The sequence below is a fragment of the Urtica dioica genome, chromosome 4 (genome assembly GCF_054948205.1).
Source record: "Urtica dioica subsp. dioica isolate 48M chromosome 4, U.dioica_male_clone48M_v1_H2, whole genome shotgun sequence".
NCBI classification, from domain to species: domain Eukaryota; kingdom Viridiplantae; phylum Streptophyta; class Magnoliopsida; order Rosales; family Urticaceae; genus Urtica; species Urtica dioica.
In genome coordinates, this window is record NC_142759.1 from 13,848,572 (window position 1) to 13,867,727 (window position 19,156).

A 19,156-nucleotide genomic window follows, 5' to 3' on the forward strand; every position below is an offset into this window, starting at 1 on the left:
AGAAGAACCCGGATTTTACTGTTCATGCTACAGTGAATCCGGGTTTTCCTCTTAAAATTTTCCAAAAATATCTCTTAAGTTTTAAAATTACATAAATAACCGTATAATAAAATTCTATAAACGACTTTAAAAAACGAAAATTCCAGAAATAACTCTAGAAAGCGAAAATTTTAGAACAACTCTAAAAATGAAAATTTCCTAAACTAACTTTAAAACGATAACAATTATTATTACAACTTACTATTTCTATTTTTTTTTTTATATCTGAGTTATTATTTAATTAAAATGGTTTAAATATATATTAGAAAGTGGTAAAAAAATGCTAACTTTTACATATAACAAGTGACAACCAACAATTACAAACCGTTCACATTATTATCTAATTTAAAATTTATCAAGCCTCCCAGGCAACGTCGGGGCCTATTGCTTGTATATATTATATAATAGTAGGTGTCTTCTTGTATTTTAAGCTTGGCTCATACATAACGGCTGTTTAAAGTTAGAAAGTTTAATTGAATCTCTATTTTTTGAACACTAGCCACTACCTGGCTGAAAGTCGGGAGAATTTAAAACTTTAAACAATGGAAACTATACCAATAAGATTTTATTTTTATAGGCCATGAACATACTCTCCGTACATCATTACCATTAAATATTCCTTCAACTAATCATCACCTTGTATTAGCAAGGTAAAATATCATGAGTATCTCTCGTGTTTAATCGAAATGTGAGATTTATTTCCTCTATTTCTAGAAATATCAAACATATTCCTTCAATTTAATATAAATGACATATACATTCCCTAAAAAAATATTATATTACAAATATCACCATTTTTCGTTTATTTTTTACAAAAAATAATTTTAACTCTTTAAAATACTCTTAATGAAATAATTTTTATTTTCTATTCTATATACAAAAAAATTAAATTAAAAAATTTCTTTATAAAAAGTTAAGGATTTTTTTTATAAAGAGAGATTTTGATTTTTTTTTATAAAATAGTAAATAAATATTTATTTTATTAAGGATATTTTAAAGAGTTCAAATTATTTTTTTGTAAAAAATAAATGAAAAAAGTTGATATTTATAATATAACATTTTTAGGGGATGTATATGTCATTTATATTAAACTGAAGGGATATGTCTTGTATTTCTATAAATAAAAAAAGATAAATCTCGCATTTCTAGAAGGGCACTGTAGCAAAATAGCCAGTTTGAAACTATAGATTTTGTTTTTAGCCTATGTTTCATAATTTTTAGGGAAATAACCAACGTGCTTAGGTGTCAATAATTAATAGACTAATTTGCCATTTTACTTAATCAAATGGAAATAATGAATATAATTATATTAAATAATAGGCAATAATAATATAAAATAACAGACAATTTCAAAATTGTTATACGTAGCCTTTAACCTCTAACAAATCTCAACAAAATATTTTATCAAATATATCATTAATCACGCGGCGCGCTAATCTAGAACGGCTTCACCAAGACTGACGTTACTGTTGGGAACCTGTCAACACTAATAATAAACGTAAATTACTGGAAATTATCTCATTCTCCACATTTAAGTAATTTGAATGGAAATAAATGGAAATAACTGTAAATAAATCATTTGTATCTCTACATTTTTCCAAAAACTGACATTCGAAAATCTTCACTGTTAAAAAAAAATTAACAGTGAGAGTCGGGCCACCTCTAACCAAGCTCTGATCGTCTCTCCCGCCAACCACCGCCGTGAGGCTCGTCGCGACCCCCTTCCGGAGCGCCGACCACGGCCTCCCTCCGGACTCCGAGAACACCGGCTCCCTCCCCTACGCTCTCGTCAACCGTCTCCTGTGGGCGTTGATCTAGCTCCGACGAGCCTTCGCCGACCTCCTCCGCCGCCTTCGGCCGATCTGCGTCATCGGCGCAACTTCTTCGGTTGGACTGCCCCTTTGGCCCGCGACCTCGGCTTCTTCCTCGTCATCTCACAAATATTCTGTGAAGAAAAAAAAAACACACGCACAAAAAAAAAAAAAACGTGTCATAAAACCCTTAAATATAGAAGTTAATTGACCTAATTTTAATTAACCCACTCACGCTAAAAAAACTGATTTAAAAAAACTGACTTAAAATATTGGAGGACAAAAAAATAAAACATAATTTGCCAGCTATTTTCCTAAAAAACTCCAAAGGCTAAATCAAAACAGGTTCCCTATTAGCAATTACGAAATTAAGGTCTCTCAAGCTGTTGCTGTTTGTTTGTTGATGAATACCAAAAATAAAAAAACGCGGACTGAACACACACTGACGGTCTCATTTAAGCTTTACAGCCGCAAGTAAAAAACAAAAGACAAGACCATAAATATGTACAAGAGAGCATATAGATAGATCCGATCCAACGTATAAAGTGAAGGAAAAAGAAAAAAACCTCGCTTACTGATCTCTCTCTGCTTAGATGGACGAAGAGAAATGGTAGCTGTATCATCAACCGCAACGTTCTAGCTCTGCTTTTATCCACTAACTAATATAGTAAGTTCGTTTGCTAAAGTTCACTCTCGTCTTTGATGCTTGGGTGTGTATTTGAGCTCTGTAGTACCATGGAAAACCTTTTACTTCAAACTTTAGCTGTAAAGTTACTGTTTTTTTTTTTCTGGGTATTCTTCTTGGATCTTGGTTTCTACTTTATATTAAAGCTATAGTTCACTGAGCAAAATTGTTTCCCAGGTGTTGTGTTTGTGAAGCTCTGAAAAAGCAAGCAAGCATGGCTTTTGGAAAGAATTCCAGAGCCGAAGGAAAGAAGACATCCACATACTGTTCCACACTGAGCGTAGTCGTGTTCGTCGCTTTCTGTCTTGTCGGAATATGGGTGTTCATGTCCTCAACAGTCCCGATCCAAGACAACCAAGAAGAGGTATCCCCCGAAGAATCCCTCGCCGAGACTCGACGAAGCGCCGTCATAGCGACGACCACCGACGCCAATCCCACCCAATTCGGAGACACCTCGGGCGAGGAAACCCCGAAGGAAGAGATGGCCGCCAAGGACCGATCCGAGGCCGAGAGCAACGAGCGCGGAGACAGAGAAGCGGAAGCGGAAGAACAGAGCTCGGGGGACTCGTCGGAGCTGTTGAAGGAGAGCAAAGTGGAGGAAGGAGATTGGTCGACTCAGGCGGCGGAATCTCGGGAGGAGAAGAAATCGCGGAACAGCCAGCCATGGAAGGTCTGCAACGTGACGGCGGGCCCGGATTACATCCCGTGCCTCGACAACTGGGCCGCCATCAGGAAGCTGAGAAGCACCAAGCACTACCAGCACCGCGAGAGACACTGCCCGGAAGAGAGTCCCACGTGCCTCGTCTCTCTGCCCGACGGCTACAAGAGACCCGTCGAATGGCCTGCCAGCAGGGACAAGGTAATCTCTCTTGAAAGACATGACGTGATTCGTGTGTGACTTGTGTAACTGGGGTTGGATTATATTATGCAGATATGGTACAGCAATGTCCCTCACATCAAGCTTGCCGCGGTCAAGGGCCACCAGAATTGGGTCAAAGCCACCGGAGAATTCCTTTCCTTCCCCGGGGGAGGAACTCAGTTCAAGAACGGCGCGCTCCACTACATCGATTTCATCCAAAAAGTGAGTCCATTCTTATTGTTGCCAATTAGTTTTGGTATCAAAGCGAACAAAGCTCAGATATGCGCTAGTCCAAAATTAATCGTATTGCTGCTCGTCTAATAATTTTGTATTTTTTTCTTCTTCTCAGACTCTCCCGGATATAGCTTGGGGAAAAAGGAGCCGGGTTCTTCTAGACATCGGGTGTGGCGTGGCAAGTTTCGGAGGCTATCTATTCGAGAAGGACGTTCTAGCGATGTCGTTGGCTCCAAAAGACGAGCACGAAGCACAAGTCCAATTCGCGCTTGAACGGGGGATCCCAGCCATATCCGCGGTCATGGGCACCAAGAGACTGCCTTTCCCCGGGGCAGTCTTTGATGTCGTCCACTGCGCTCGCTGCAGAGTTCCTTGGCACATCGAAGGTCAACATTTCAGCCTTGACCATCTGTTTTTTTTTTCTTTTTCCTGATTTGCTTTAAACCTTCCCTTTTTGTTTTGTGTGTGTGTGTTTCAGGTGGTAAGCTTCTTCTGGAATTGGACCGTCTTCTGCGGCCCGGCGGTCACTTTGTTTGGTCAGCCACTCCGGTTTATCAAACACTTCCCGAAGATGTTAAAATATGGGAAGGTAAAAGTAGAAAATAGTACCTCTTTACCTCTTTTCAAGTCCCTAAATCTTTTGATGTCATATTTTAACATGCCCTTGTCCTGCACTTGATCCTACTATTTTTGGTGCTGATTTGAGCTTTCTGGCTCGGATACCATGTTATATATCATGAGCTGCATAAAAATAAAAATAAAACTAATTGGTGATATGAAAGTATCATGACCTTATGGACCTTGTTTAGTGTTTTTATCTTAACGACGCGGGATTCGTGTATCATCTAGATTCTTTCATTGACATGACATTTACTTTTATGGCGTGCGCTTAAAAATCGACGACAGAAATGACTAAGCTGATGAAATCAATATGCTGGGAAATGGTGGCAATGGAAAAGGACAAAGTGAATGAAGTGGCTGCAGCGATATTCAGAAAACCGACCTCCAACGAGTGCTACACCAATAGACCCGAAAACGAGCCCCCTCTATGCGCTGAATCCGACGATCCAAACGCGGCCTGGTATTAAAATACTTCTCAAAATCCTTTCAGCTTCATTTCATGTTCCACTGAAATAAAGCTTTTGATTGGGTTATTATCATGATCATCAGGAATGTAGCGCTAGAGGCGTGCGTGCACAGAGTACCCGAGGAGGACACATCAGAGCGCGGCTCTCAGTGGCCCGCAGAATGGCCTCTGAGGCTAGAAAAGCCGCCTTACTGGCTGAGCTCTCAGGTTGGAGTGTACGGCAAGGCAGGTCCGAAAGACTTTGCCGCGGACCTAAAGCACTGGCAAAACGTGGTGTCTCAGTCCTATTTGGAGGGAATAGGAATAGAGTGGTCTTCTGTGAGGAATGTCATGGACATGAGAGCTGTTTATGGAGGGTAAGCCTCTCTCATTTTTTTTTCTTTTCTTTCCTTTCTTTAGTATTTATGCACAGAAATAACTTTTATAAGATTGGTAAAGAATCCTTGAATTATTCGGTTCGAGGAATTTGTTACGATCCTTGTCGATTCCTACATTGTCAAGTATAGGATTGGCATGTATGAGTCCCACATCACTAAATGTATGGGCTTAGTGTGTAGGTTTATAACCTTTTGGATACCCTCTTCTTAATAGCTAGCTTTTGGGGATGAGTTGTACCCAAAGGGTTGTATCAGAATTCTAATCCCTTTCATTATAATTTTGAATTTTTGAATGAATTGTAGAGCCTAAGAAATTTGAGACATATTTGTAACTTAAGGAGCATGGTAATTTTGTCATAAATTAAACCCTGACAATAAAAATGTTAAATAAAAGCTTAGCAATGTTAAGATTTAGAGTCAAATTTTTGTTGCAATGATCCCTTGTAAATGATAAACAAGTTCTTTCATGTTTGTACACCTACTTTTAGTTCTGTAGCAGTTGAATTTCATTTAAAAAAAAAACAATTTTTTGATGATTATTTTTTTATTTATTTTTTATTATATAGTTTGGGGGGTCAAAATGACATATTCACATAATAGTTTAGAGACTATTTGCACAATATTTTTTTTTTTTCGATCTGAATTTGATCATACTTCGACAATCTTTTTCTATGGCTTACAGTTTTGCTGCTGCTCTGAAAGACTTGAAAGTCTGGGTCATGAATGTAGTGCCAATTGAATCTCCAGACACGTTGCCAATAATCTATGAGCGTGGATTGATCGGAATATACCACGACTGGTGCGAATCTTTCAGCACTTATCCAAGATCTTACGATCTCCTTCACGCAGACCATCTCTTCTCGGCCATTAAAAACAGGTTTTGTTTTTGGTCCATAATTATCGAGCCCAATAGTATTTTCTTGGTTCTGTATCATCGTTGTGACATCATTTCTTGCGGCCATAACTTTCAGGTGCAATCTGAGGGGAGTGATTGCTGAGGTGGACAGGATTTTGAGGCCAGAAGGGAAGCTGATTGTCCGAGACGACGCAGAAACCATAAACGAGATCGAGAGCTTGTCGAAATCTCTCAATTGGGATGTCAAGTTGAGTTTTTCGAACGACAATGAAGGCATGCTTTGCATCAAGAAATCATTTTGGCGTCCGAAAAAATCCGAAACCATTTTGTCAGCCATTGCACAAGCAGCTTAAAATTATCAGGAAGCAGTGTTGATTTTACCACTATTCTATAGTATTGTAGTTAATTATCATTGATACAAAAAGCCCTTTATGAAGTTGGTCATTCATAATAAGAAGAATATTCTCTCTTCTATACGGTTATTATATAATTAGTAAGAGTAGTAGTAGTATACAATATACATGACAATGAAAGAATATTAAGTCTGCATTGATATCTATTAATGATGATTGTTCATTGATACAATTTACCATTCTTTTATATTCTTTGTATTTTTATTTTTCACGAACTGAAACAGTTTCATATTTTAAAATTCATTGAGAGGGGGCAGGCTCAGTAAGTAGTCTTAACAGCCTCCTCCCATTAAAATTATAGTCCACTATCAACATATATTTAGGAAAATAGTATTTGTTAGGATAACATTTCAATATTCCAATATCTTTAACGGTCAATATTATTAGTTGTCAGAGTAAATAATATTAACATTCATATAATTTTGATAATTAATTTTAATAATGGTAACAAAAGAAATAGTAAATCTTATTAATGGTAACAAAAACAATAGTAAATTTTATTAACAGTAACAAAAACATCAATAAATCTTATTAACGATAACAAGAACAACATTTAATTTTATGGGTACTCTAGCAACATAACCAATTTCAAACATTGTTTTAAGGATGTAGTCAGCGTTTGTTAAATTTTGTAATTTAGCTATTTACAGAAATAAACGGTTAGAAAATATCGAAAATATCATTATGTAACATAAATTATAGAAACCAAATAAATGAAAATTAACTGAAATTAACAAAAAAAAATGATATCGCAACTAATTGGATTACAAAAAATGAAAGAAAATATTATGGAATTAATCAAGTTAATGTGTATTAAAGTTGCATTATTTGGCTGCGATCAAAACGTTGGCTATATATATAAGTTCAGTCGATTTAATAAAGGTTAATGTAGTAATTTGTTAAATGACTAATAAAATCACGTCATCATTTGTGGTTACACTTGAAACTTAAATGAAAGATTGACTAGATTGCAATACCAACGTTTCAAGTAGTTTAATCCGTGTAATTTTTCAAGAGTAAATACAATTTTTTTTTTTTAAATATTAACATCAAGATACATGATTTTTCATTCTTGAAAAACACTATATTTGCCATAAAAATTTTAAAACACACTATTTTTGCAATTTATTAAATAAAAAAAAATTACCAAATATCACATGAATTTTCATTTTATTTTACTATGGAATCAAATGAAAAAAGGGTAATCTAGTAACATAGCCAATTTCAAACATGAGTTTAAAGATCTAGTCAACGTTTGGTAAATTTTGTAATCTAGCCATTTACATAAATAAACGGTTAGAAATATCGAAAAATACCCTTATGCAACATAAATCATAGAAACCAATTACTAGCCAATGTTTCAATCAGTCAAAACTTATCGTGTGTAAAATAAACGAAAATTAATCTAAGAAAACTTGATATCGCAACCTATTGGACTACAAAAAAAAAAAAAGAAAAAAAAATATTATAGAACCGAAAATTTCTCTTCTAATGTCTGATATCGTGTGTAGAATAAACAGAAATTACTGAAATTAACCAAAAAAAAGTTAATGTAGTAATTTATTAAATGACACTAATAAATCCACGTCATTATTTGTGCCTACATTTGAAACTTAAATGAAACGTCGATTAGATTGCAATACCAATATTTCAATAATGGATTAGTCCGTGTAATTTAAAAAAAAAAAAAAAAACTATTAGTATCCAATTAGTTTCAATAGCAAGGTCATAGTTTTTTTTTTTTTTTTTTAAAAAACTATTTATCTATCAATTAAATAGCCGATTAATTTGTCTATTCCTATGTAACTATTTTTAATGTACAATAATACAATCGATTTACTTTTGCATCTCATCTTTTCTCTGATTCCAAAAAAATCATTATGAGATTATTTATTAATCAACCGCACAAAAATTAACTATTTTAGAGTATAATTCTTTTAATCTATCATTTAGTTACAAGTTACTCTGGTTGTCACTCTTTTTAGACGTTTGATAACACATTCTCAGTGAAATTTTTTAGTTATAGACCAAAAAACACCTCATGTCTAAGTTGCATATGCACACTGGTTAAAAATTTAAAAACTAAGCACATAATTTCCTTCTCAGATAAAAAAAATACTGGTAACCACGACACAAAGTTAGAAAATTATAAAAAAAAAATATAAAAATCCACAATCATCATGTAAAAGGTCAAGTTTGACATTATTCCAAAATTCCTTCAATGTTTTTCATTTTATTTTTTGTTGTAAAATTTGGGAGAAATGGATTTGATGGGAAAAAAAAAATCAATCGTATATATATAGAAAAAAAAACTAATTTAATTTTTTTCAATTATTGAAATAATGAAATATCGTGGAGTTCTATCTCATAACTAATAGTAACTTGTGGCTTTATAAACCACGCAAAAGTTTCATTCACTTTTTGACGTAAGATCCTTAACATGTCCCATTAAGTTAATGACTAGTTGTGTTCATTTTTATTACATCCGGACTTGTACACACAGTAATCATACAAAGTATAATAGAATTCAATTTCAAAATCAATTGGTAAAGAGAAATGAAATTATGTATCTACTGTTTTTTGTGATGTCTCTTAATATGTTACTCACAAGTTAGGTGACACTATTAAGTCACCTGTATGACGTGTGGCTTACGCTTCCTTTTATTGGCTTTCCTTTTCGTTTACTCTGCTCTGCGTAGCACTAGATTCTTTACTGTTTCATTGGTTAACTATATAAACTCTGCTCTTGTGTATCTTGAGATTATTGAATCAATACAGTTCATTTCTCAGATCTAGTTTCTCTCTCTTAGCTCCTGATCTTGATATGGTATCAGAGCCACATATCCGGCGACGGAAAATTTGAAGATCGATCATGGCGACTGAATCAACGACTTCAGTGGAGGATACAGTTGGATCTTCAGCTGCAAGAATGAATCCGATTGTTTTCAACAATTCGATCGGAATGAAGCTCGACATCAACAATTTTTTGGTTTGGAGGAAACAAGTGCTTTCTACGGTTAGAGGTCATGACCTACAAGATTTTCTTCTCGGCACCGGTACAGTTCCGGCGAAATATGTGGAGCTTGGAAATGAAGAACTCGACAGAGTGAATCCTGCGTTTCGAATGTGGGAGAGGCAAGATCAATTACTGGTCTCATGGCTTCTGGCGTCCACGACTGACGGCATTCTCTCACGAACTGTGAGCTGCGAAACCTCTGCTCAGATCTGGAAAACTCTACAAGCTTACTTTGCTCAACAGATTAAGGCAAAGGTCTCTCAATTCAAAACTCAGCTTTCGAAAACGAAGAAGCTTGATATGTCAATGAATGACTATCTCCTGAAGATCAGGAATCTCGTTGATTTGCTCCTACTTGTCGGAACTCCATTCACTGTCAAAGATCATGTTGAAGCAATCTGTGAAGGACTTCCAGATGAGTACGAGAGCTTCATCATGGCGACAATCACCAGGCAAGATGACTTCTCAGTTGATGAGGTAGAGGCTCTACTGTTATCTCAAGAGGCGCGTATCGAAAAGAAGAACTTGGAGCTTGATCTTCCTCATCAGAAGAACTCGGCGTCGTTGAGTGCTAATTACACCTCGATGAACTCCTTTCGTGACAAGAGAGGAGGCTATCAAGGTCAGAGGCAACAGTTTCAAGGAAGAGCTCAACAGCACTACAACAACTCCTTCAACAACTTCAGAGGCTCGAGTCCAAATCGAGGATCATTTCGAGGACGTGGTCGTGGCTTTACTCCTCGGAATTTTCAATCTAACAAGCCTTAGTGTCAAGTTTGTGGTAAGCTTGGCCACACAGCTCTCGGGATGCTTTTACAGGTTCGATGAGTCATTCAAAGGTCCAGCTCAACTCAGTGGTGGAGGCTCTCTCTCACAGTCAACTGGCGCAATTCAAGGTCATGTTGCTTAAGCTACTGTGACTCCACTCGATGTTCAGAATCAGAACTGGTACCTTCAAGAGCAGACTTGGTACTCTCCAGACTCAGACTGGTATCCAGACTCAGGAGCAACCAATCATGTCACTTCAGATCTTCAGAACTTGGAGATCAAGTCAGAGTATCATGGCCAGGAGCAACTGCATGTTGGAGATGGTAAGGGTTTACATATTGCACATATTGGTCATTCTCAGTTTCAGTCTCCTATGTCCACTCATAAATTTGATCTCAAATCTCTCCTTCATGTCCCTGAAATAACTAAAAACTTGCTTAGCGTGTCAAAATTCTGTTCAAACAATGCTGTGTTCTTTGAATTTCACTCTTCTCATTGTTGTGTCAAGGATCAGAATACCATGACTGTTATTTTGGAGGGCACACTTAGAGATGGACTGTACGTGTTTGACAAAGCTCAGGTCTCACTAAATTCACAGCCTATACCTATAGGTTCTAAGTCAGTGTCATGTATTAAGCCTGTCTCAAACTGTAAAGCCTTTATTACAGCAAAAATTCCTAAATCTGATGTGTTTTCACTTTGGCACAATAGACTTGGGCATCCTTACTCCAGAATTGTTCATAGTATAATGTCTAAGTGTAATGTGCAGTTTTCATCTCATAATACATCTGTTGACATTTGTTCAGCTTGCTGTCATGGTAAAATTCACAAATTTCCCTATATTCCCTCTGAGACTGTCTATTTGAATCCTTTTGAGCTGATTGTAACTGATCTTTGGGGTCCGTCACCTGTGCAATCTAGGAATGGTTTTAAGTATTACATAAGCTTTGTTGATGCCTTCACTAGATACACATGGATCTATATGCTTAAAACCAAATCTGAGGCCTTCACAATCTTTCAAAACTTCAAAGCTCAAGTTGAGCTCCAATTTCCCTATAAGATCAAATGTGTTCAGTCTGATTGGGGTGGGGAGTTTAGACCTTTCACAAAGTTTTTGGAGAGCTTAGGTGTTATACACAGGAAGCCATGTCCTCATACTCATGAACAAAATGGGCTAGTTGAGAGAAGACATAGACACATTGTAGAAAATGGTCTTACTCTCCTTGCTCAAGCCCAGCTGCCCTTTAAGTTTTGGGATGAGTCTTTTAGAACTGCTGTCTACTTATATAACAGGCTTCCTACTTCTGTGCTTGGACACCAAACTCCCTATCAGTCATTGTTCAAACAAAGTCCTAACTACCAACATCTGCGTGTCTTTGGATGTGGCTGTTTTCCAAATACCAGACCTTACAATGCTCATAAACTGGCTTTTAGGTCCACACTGTGTGTCTACTTGGGAGTTAATCAAGATCATAAGGGCTATAAATGCTTGGACAAGTCGGGTAGAGTGTATATTTCTCGTGATGTAAATATTTCTCATGATGTAATCTTCAATGAGTCACTTTTTCCATACTCAACCTGGTCTCATTCTTCCTCAAACACTCCTCTCCCACCCTGTTCTGCTTCTAATCCCAGTCTTGCAATTCCCATGGTCTCACCTCAGCCTGTTCCATGTCAGAGTCATGACCACTATGTGCAGTCTTGTACTCCTTTGTCATGCTCTAACACTGCAGACTCAGCCACACCAGTTCATGCTCCACCAGTTACTGACAGGATTGTCATTGACTTGCCCTTTGACAAGGATGGTCATCAACCAGCCACACCAGTTTCATCCTCAGCACCATTGAACACTCACACCATGATTACAAGGGCTAAAGATGGTGTGTTCAAACCTCGAGTCTACTCGGCTGCAGTTGAACCAAGCTCAGTAGATGAGGCACTCCTGTCATCCGAGTGGCAATCCTCAATGAATGATGAATATCTCACTCTCATGAGGAATGAAACGTGGTATCTCACTGAGCTTCCCCCAGATAGGAAGGCTATTGGCTGCAAGTGGATTTTCAAGCTAAAAAAGAATGCAGATGGTACTCTCAATAGACACAAGTCAAGGCTTGTTGCTCAAGGGTATAGTCAAACTGCTGGCCAAGCCTACTACCATTCGATTCATTCTCACTATGGCTCTTGCCAGCTCGTGGCAAGTGAGGCAACTTGATGTTAATAATGCATTCTTAAATGGTGATTTGGAGGAGGAGGTCTACATGATTCAGCCAAAGGGGTTCACTGATCCTAATTATCCCACTCATGTCTGCCGGTTGAAGAAGGCTCTATACGGATTGAAACAAGCACCACGTGCTTGGTTTGGCAAACTCAATGGTGCTCTCACTTCTCTAGGATTCACTGCCTCTAGGACTGATCACTCCTTATTCATCAAGATCTCCTCTCACTCTCAATTGTTTGTCACTGTTTATGTGGATGACATCTTAGTCACTGGGTCTGATAAGGATGAGGTTGAGGACATGATTACCAAACTCAGTTCCTTATTCTCCATGAAGGACCTTGGCCTACTTGATTATTTTTTGGGAGTCCAGGTGATCAAGACAGATTCAGGGTTGTTGTTATGCCAAACTAAGTATATCAAGGAGCTGTTATGCAAGGCTAATATGCAGTTTGCTCGATCTAGCAACACTCCTATGACGAGTGGCCTTCAATTGACTGCCTATGGAAGTGACACAGTGACTGATGCTCAGCTTTATAGGAGTATTGTGGGTGGACTACAATATGTCACTGTGACTCGTCTTGAGCTTGCTTTCTCAGTCAATCGCGTGTGTCAGTTCATGCACAATCCGTTACAGGCTCACTGGGTTGCAATCAAGAGGATCCTGCGTTACTTGGCTGGCACGCTTGATTTTGGTCTTCATCTCACCAAAGCCAGTAACTACAACATCACAGCCTTCAGTGATGCTGATTGGGGGGCCAACTCTGATGATCGCCGATCGACCACAGGGTATTGTGTGTTTGTTGGTGGCAACTTGGTGGCTTGGAGTTCCAAGAAACAACACACTCTATCTCGTTCCGAGGCTGAATTCAGAGGCATTGCTGCTGTGGTCTCGGCGGTTACTTGGCTCACTGCTCTGATGTCTGAGCTAGGCTTGCCTCAAACTCGAGTGCCCAATATCTGGTGTGATAATACAAGCGCTGTTATGCTTTCAGCTAATCCAGTATTGCATGCTCGCACCAAGCACGTTGAGATGGATCTGTACTTTGTCAGGGATAAAATGTCTCAGGGTCTAATCTCCGTGAAACATGTGCCCGCGTGTGATCAAATTGCAGATGTACTTACCAAGCCAATCTCAAGCTCTGCATTCCCTCTTCTTCGTTCCAAACTCAAGGTCACTTGTCTAGATGACTTGAGTTTGAGGGGGGCTATTAAGTCACCTGTATGACGTGTGGCTTACGCTTCCTTTAATTGGCTTTCCTTTTCGTTTACTCTGCTTTGCGTAGCACTAGATTCTTTACTGTTTCATTGGTTAACTATATAAACTCCGCTCTTGTGTATCTTGAGATTATTGAATCAATACAGTTCATTTCTCAGATCTAGTTTCTCTCTCTTAGCTCCTGATCTTGATAGACACAATTGATTTTAATTACTAGTTTAGTGCATAAAGGTAAAGCAGTAAATAACATAAAATTGGTAATCCAGTTTGGTCAACGATGCCTAAGTATGGAGAGATGATACTCTCAGTTAGAAGGAAATCACTAGTTAATGATAGAATCAATACACATGGTCTTACCTAAATCACTACAACAAATACGACAATTACCGACGATTTTTTTCGTCGGTAATAACCCTATAATCGTCGCTAAATCTATTTAGCGACGATGTTAGCGACGATTATTATCGTCGCTAAATGTCCGTGCCTAAATATATTTAGCGACGATTTATTCGTCGCTAAATATTTACCGACGATATTAGCGACGATAATGTCGTCCCTAAATGTCGTGACGAGAAGTTTTTTTCCATTTTGAAACAGGTAATTAGCGACGACTTTGTCGTCGCTAATTCACGCGGGAAATTTGAGACTTCAAACCCGTCAACCTCCCATCCGCGGTAACATTCTTCTTCAAATTCCCCGCAAAACCATCGGGAAATCTGACATATCTCAAGAACTCAGTAAACCGCTTCTGTTCTGAAGGTGTCAGAGTGTATGACGAAGGCGGTTTCATCCATCTATCTCCTTCTTGGTACAAATGAAGCTCGTGCCTTATGTTCCAGTCCGCCAAAGTCAACCGCGCCTTATCTGTGTCTTTCGTCTTCCCCTCGATGTTCAGCAAGGTACCCAGAAGATTGTCGCATACATTCTTTTCTATATGCATTACATCGAGGTTATGCTTCAGCGTAAGACTCGACCAATACGGCAACTCGAAGAAAATACTTTTCTTTGTCCAATTCAGCTCACTCGCATCGCGCTTTCGTTTCTTCCCGCCGAAGTCAGGGTGCTTCCCGGGGTTGCATCTCCCACTAATCGCAATTTCCGAAGTATATCGCTCGCTGATTTTCTCACTGGTGGTGGTCGTTTCTCATTTCGTAGCTTGTACAGTTTGCTCTTCCTCATCGGGTGTAACAACGGCAAGAATCGACGATGATCGCAGTAAACAATATTGTTTCAAGCCTTGAAAGATGGTGTGTCGTTGTTACACGTCGGACAAGCAAGGTACTCTTGACCACTCCATCCCGACAAACTGCTTCTCGCTGGAAAATCATTCACCGTCCATAGAAGTACGGAAAACAACCTGAATAGCTCACCGGTCGAACCATCTCTCAACACAACACCGGTTTCCCACAATTCCTTCAGCTCATCAATCAGCGGTCGTAAGAAAACATCCATGTCTTTTCCCGGCGCACTACGACCTGGTATAAGCAATGTTAACATCAAGTACGATGTTTTCATGCACAACCACGGCGGTAAATTGTACGCAGTCAAGACTACCGGCCACATACTGTACGATAAACTTGTGTCACCAAATGGGTTGAAACCATCGGCGGCAAGTCCAAGCCGGACAGTCCTCGGTTCTGCCGCAAACATGGGATATTTTCGGTCGATCTCATTCCACGTTGCTATGTCTGCAGGATGTCGCAGTACACCATCCTCCTTAATGCGTTCATTCTCGTGCCACTGCATTTCTAGAGCTGTGTGCCGACTCGCGTACAGTCGCTTAAGTCGATCTTTCAGTGGAAAGTAGCGCAACACTTTATGCGCTACTTTTTTTCCACCTTCTTTCTTCAGCCACCGGCTCTCATTACAAACTGGACACTCGTCTAGATTAGCGTTGTCCTTCCAAAACAACGCGCAATCGTGTTTGCATACGTGAATCGACTCGTAACCCATACCAAATCGACGCAATTTCGCCTTTGCTTCATAGTGTGACTCTGGAATCGTGTTGCCGATCGGATGAGGTTTTTTCAGTACTTTCAGTAGCTGATCAAACGACTTATTCGTCCACTTGTTCATCACTTTCAAATGCATCAACGTGACAACAAATGAGAGTGACGAATACTCCGTACAACCCGGCCATAATTCTGTGTTCAGGTCGCTGAAAAGGTTATCGAACTGTCCACTATGGTATTCTGCATTCGGGTCAATACTGTCATCGTCACCGTCTACGTCGTTGTGATCTAAGATATCGTGTACAGCATCAAACATCCCTCTTCCTCTGTAATCCGTCTGATACTGCATTACGTCATCTTCTTCCTCCCCGTGAAAGTTCCACCTCGTGTAATTCCTCTTAAATCCTCTTATAAAGAGATGATTCTCTATATCAGGAATTTTTTGCATCAACACGTTGTTACACCTCTTGCATGGACACTTAACTCGTCCTTCGACATTTACGTGTTGTCGGGCCATTGCCATGAACTCTGTCATGCCAGCCGCAAACTCAACGCTTAAAGGTTGGTCCTCGATTATCCAATTCCTATTTGGATAACTCATTTTACCTATAGATTGAACATTTCAAAATTTAGTAGTTTTCGGATTTTATTTTATAATTTCACGATCGATCCTACCGAAATTTCGGCAGAACCTCCCCTATAAACTTAACAACCCGGCATCAAGCCTTTAATTTTAAAACTTGCATAGAAACATCCTAAAACTAACAATAATTCCAACCTAAGTGGTTCGATTATTAAAATTCATAATCCATATCAACTAATTAATTTCACATTTTTAATCATTTCTAACAAGAATTAAATACAATTCCATTTAATTTACATAAACTAACTAATTATTTTTACATGTTTTTACATAATTTTACCTAATATAAATATTTATAACTAATTTTAATATTTATACCTAATATTAAAATTTATAACGAATTTAAATATTTGTGTAAACAAAACTAATTTAAATATTTATAAAATTTATAACAAATATATAACTCATTCTATAAATATAAATATTTATACTATTATGTAAATATAACTAATTAATTCATTTACCTTTATAACTAATTAAGTTCTATAAAGTTAATATATATATATATAAACTTATAAAAAAAAAAAACTTACCGTGTAGATTTGGCGCTCGCGCGGGAAGCGGGGAGGGGAAGAGCTGCCGGACCGGGGCGGACGAGGACGAGGACGGCGTCGGTGGTGGAGCGGCGACGGCGTCGGCGGCGGAGCGGCGGAGGAGCTGCAGACAGGAGAGAGACTTTAGGAGAGAGATGTGAGGAGAGAGAGAGAGGAGTAGTGAGGAGAGAGAGACTTACCGGGGAGGCACACGGCGGAGGAGCGTCGGCGACACACAGCGGACGACACACACGGCTGAGGAGGAGAAAGCAGAGAGAAAAATGTAAATTTTAGGGTTTGGGAGCGAATGGGGAAGCTGGGTCGCGATCTGGTATTTAAAGACATTTACCGACGATTTTTTCGTCGCTATATGATTTCATTTCGTCGCTAAATGAACTTACGTTAACCAGGCATTTAGCGACGATTTCGTCGTCGCTAATAGTAAATTTCACATATTTAGCGACGATTTTATCGTCGCTAAATCATTTCGTTTTAATTTAATGGGAGGGATTTTTCCCTCTTTAAAATTCGTCAAAATTCGAAAACATTTAGCGACGATTATTTCGTCGCTAATTGTATAGCGACGTTAAAAAAATATGTAGCGACGATAAAATCGTCGCTAAAGGTTTTCGTCTTAATTAAATTGGAGGGATTTTTCCCTCTTTAAAACTTGAAATTAATTCAACATTATTAGCGACGATATGATCGTTGCTAAATGAATTCAGAAATAATTAGCGACGAATTTATCGTCGCTAATTATTTTCCCGCGAACTTAGCGACGACAAAAACGAATTCGCGACGATAAATTCGTCGCTAATTATCTTTGCCGCCAGACTTTAATATTTTTCGCCCCAAAAAATTAGCGACGATACTATCGTCGCTAAAAGGGTGATTAGCGACGATTTATTAGCGACGATTAAGTCGTCGCTAATAGTTTTGTCGCTAAATGTGGTATTTCTTGTAGTGAATGATCAACCCTTCAGTGCCTTTTTTAAGATTACTATCCATGAATTCCAACTCAAATTAGATAATAATTGTACACTTATAGAATTAGATAATAACTTTGAGCTAGAGTATACTCTATCATCTAGGATCTATTAGGTAGACTAGAATTGAAAATTATGCGCTAAGAAAGAGCTTAGTTATAGATACGTGCACAATGTTATACATACGTGTGTGTATGTGGTGTTAATATATCTATGGAACAGCTGAGAGAGATTAGGTACATAATGTCGTGCTTCACTGTATTAATCTGCAATAGAGACATGAAGTTTTTGTTAGTCCCTACCACTTTCATAATCTATAAAAACAAGTGAAATGGCCACCTCCTTCCAACTCCTCTTGTCCCCAAATAACACCATTTTTTATTAACCAATTTAATTAATTAAATAAATTAGTCCGACACTCTTCACACTTTCTAAACTTTTTTATTCCTCAGCCGCTCATGTGCTTCGATTGTTATTCCTTAATTAACAAAAGCCTTTTATTTATTTCTATATTTGACTGAATTTGCAAGGTCAGACGTACAAACTGTGTGTTTATATATTAAGACAAAAAGTTTAGTCTAAGCCATTATATGAGATAAATATATTATATATTCCATGGGATTTTTAATAGGTTTTGTTAGCTTTTTTATTTTTTATTTAAAAGGAGGGTTTTGGTAGCTAAACTCCCTAGTCTTCTATTCTCAGCATTGTTTTGTGCCCCACAAAGCAGTGAGGCATATAGAAGTCAGTGCATTCATCACAAAATAAAAATTATAATAAAAAAATCATAATTATAAATGACACCCATATATAATAACCTCGCTGACACCTCCTCTAATGATATATTATCATTTTTTGTTGTAAACTTGATCTCTATTGTCCGGAAAAGACCTTACAAAAGTGTTAATAAGGTCTCTTTTTTTAGATTAAAATACGTGAAATCATGGCTTGTGTTTAGCTTCTCAGCCATCTGGATTCTGAAGGGAACTACGAAAAGGACTAACTACACGTCTTTCCTCATGTTTGCATGATTGAAAGAAGTACCTGAATAATCATATAACGCTATGCTCTAGCTATAATATAAATGACCCCTCAGAAACAGTAGAGGTTACTCTATAGTCTATACTAATAAAATATAGAGTCCCCAAAATATATACATATATATATATATATATATATATATATATATATTAAGCTTAATTTGATTTTTTTTTATTTGCTAATAACAATCTTAATGCATGCACACACACCTATCCATGTGCATGTACATGTACATGTACATATGTACATGAACTGAATGACTGTGGCATGAGTATTGATTCCATGCATGCACATATAAACAACTGATATTTTAAACAATATTCTTCAAGGCTTAATTAGATTCTCTATATATGAGCTAATGATGATTATCGCTTTGTAACAACTCTGACAACAAGGACTTGTTACCAGACATGAACTCAAAT

At 37.8% G+C, this 19,156-nt stretch overlaps 1 protein-coding gene across 1 annotated transcript; it reads left to right on the plus strand.

The window, feature by feature from the left end:
- The first annotated feature begins 2,298 nt into the window (after window positions 1-2,298).
- LOC149400647 (putative methyltransferase PMT24) lies at window positions 2,299-6,533 on the plus strand. The gene is made up of 9 exons (XM_089611274.1): window positions 2,299-2,517; window positions 2,713-3,394; window positions 3,467-3,616; window positions 3,744-4,014; window positions 4,107-4,217; window positions 4,535-4,709; window positions 4,799-5,071; window positions 5,775-5,969; window positions 6,064-6,533. Exons 2-9 carry the CDS (start codon window positions 2,750-2,752, stop codon window positions 6,299-6,301), a joined length of 2,058 nt encoding a protein of 685 aa, XP_089467400.1. The 5' UTR covers window positions 2,299-2,517; window positions 2,713-2,749; the 3' UTR covers window positions 6,302-6,533.
- Window positions 6,534-19,156: the final 12,623 nt, after the last annotated feature.

What these genes read in the sequence shown, in the direction of transcription:
- LOC149400647 (XM_089611274.1), top strand. Translation starts at nt 2,750, where the DNA reads ATGGCTTTTGGAAAGAATTCCAGAGCCGAAGGAAAGAAGACATCCACA. An exon ending in GACGATCCAAACGCGGCCTG is followed by an intron (nt 4,710 to 4,798) that starts GTATTAAAATAC and finishes CATGATCATCAG; the next exon opens with GAATGTAGCGCTAGAGGCGT. An exon ending in TTCTCGGCCATTAAAAACAG is followed by an intron (nt 5,970 to 6,063) that starts GTTTTGTTTTTG and finishes CATAACTTTCAG; the next exon opens with GTGCAATCTGAGGGGAGTGA.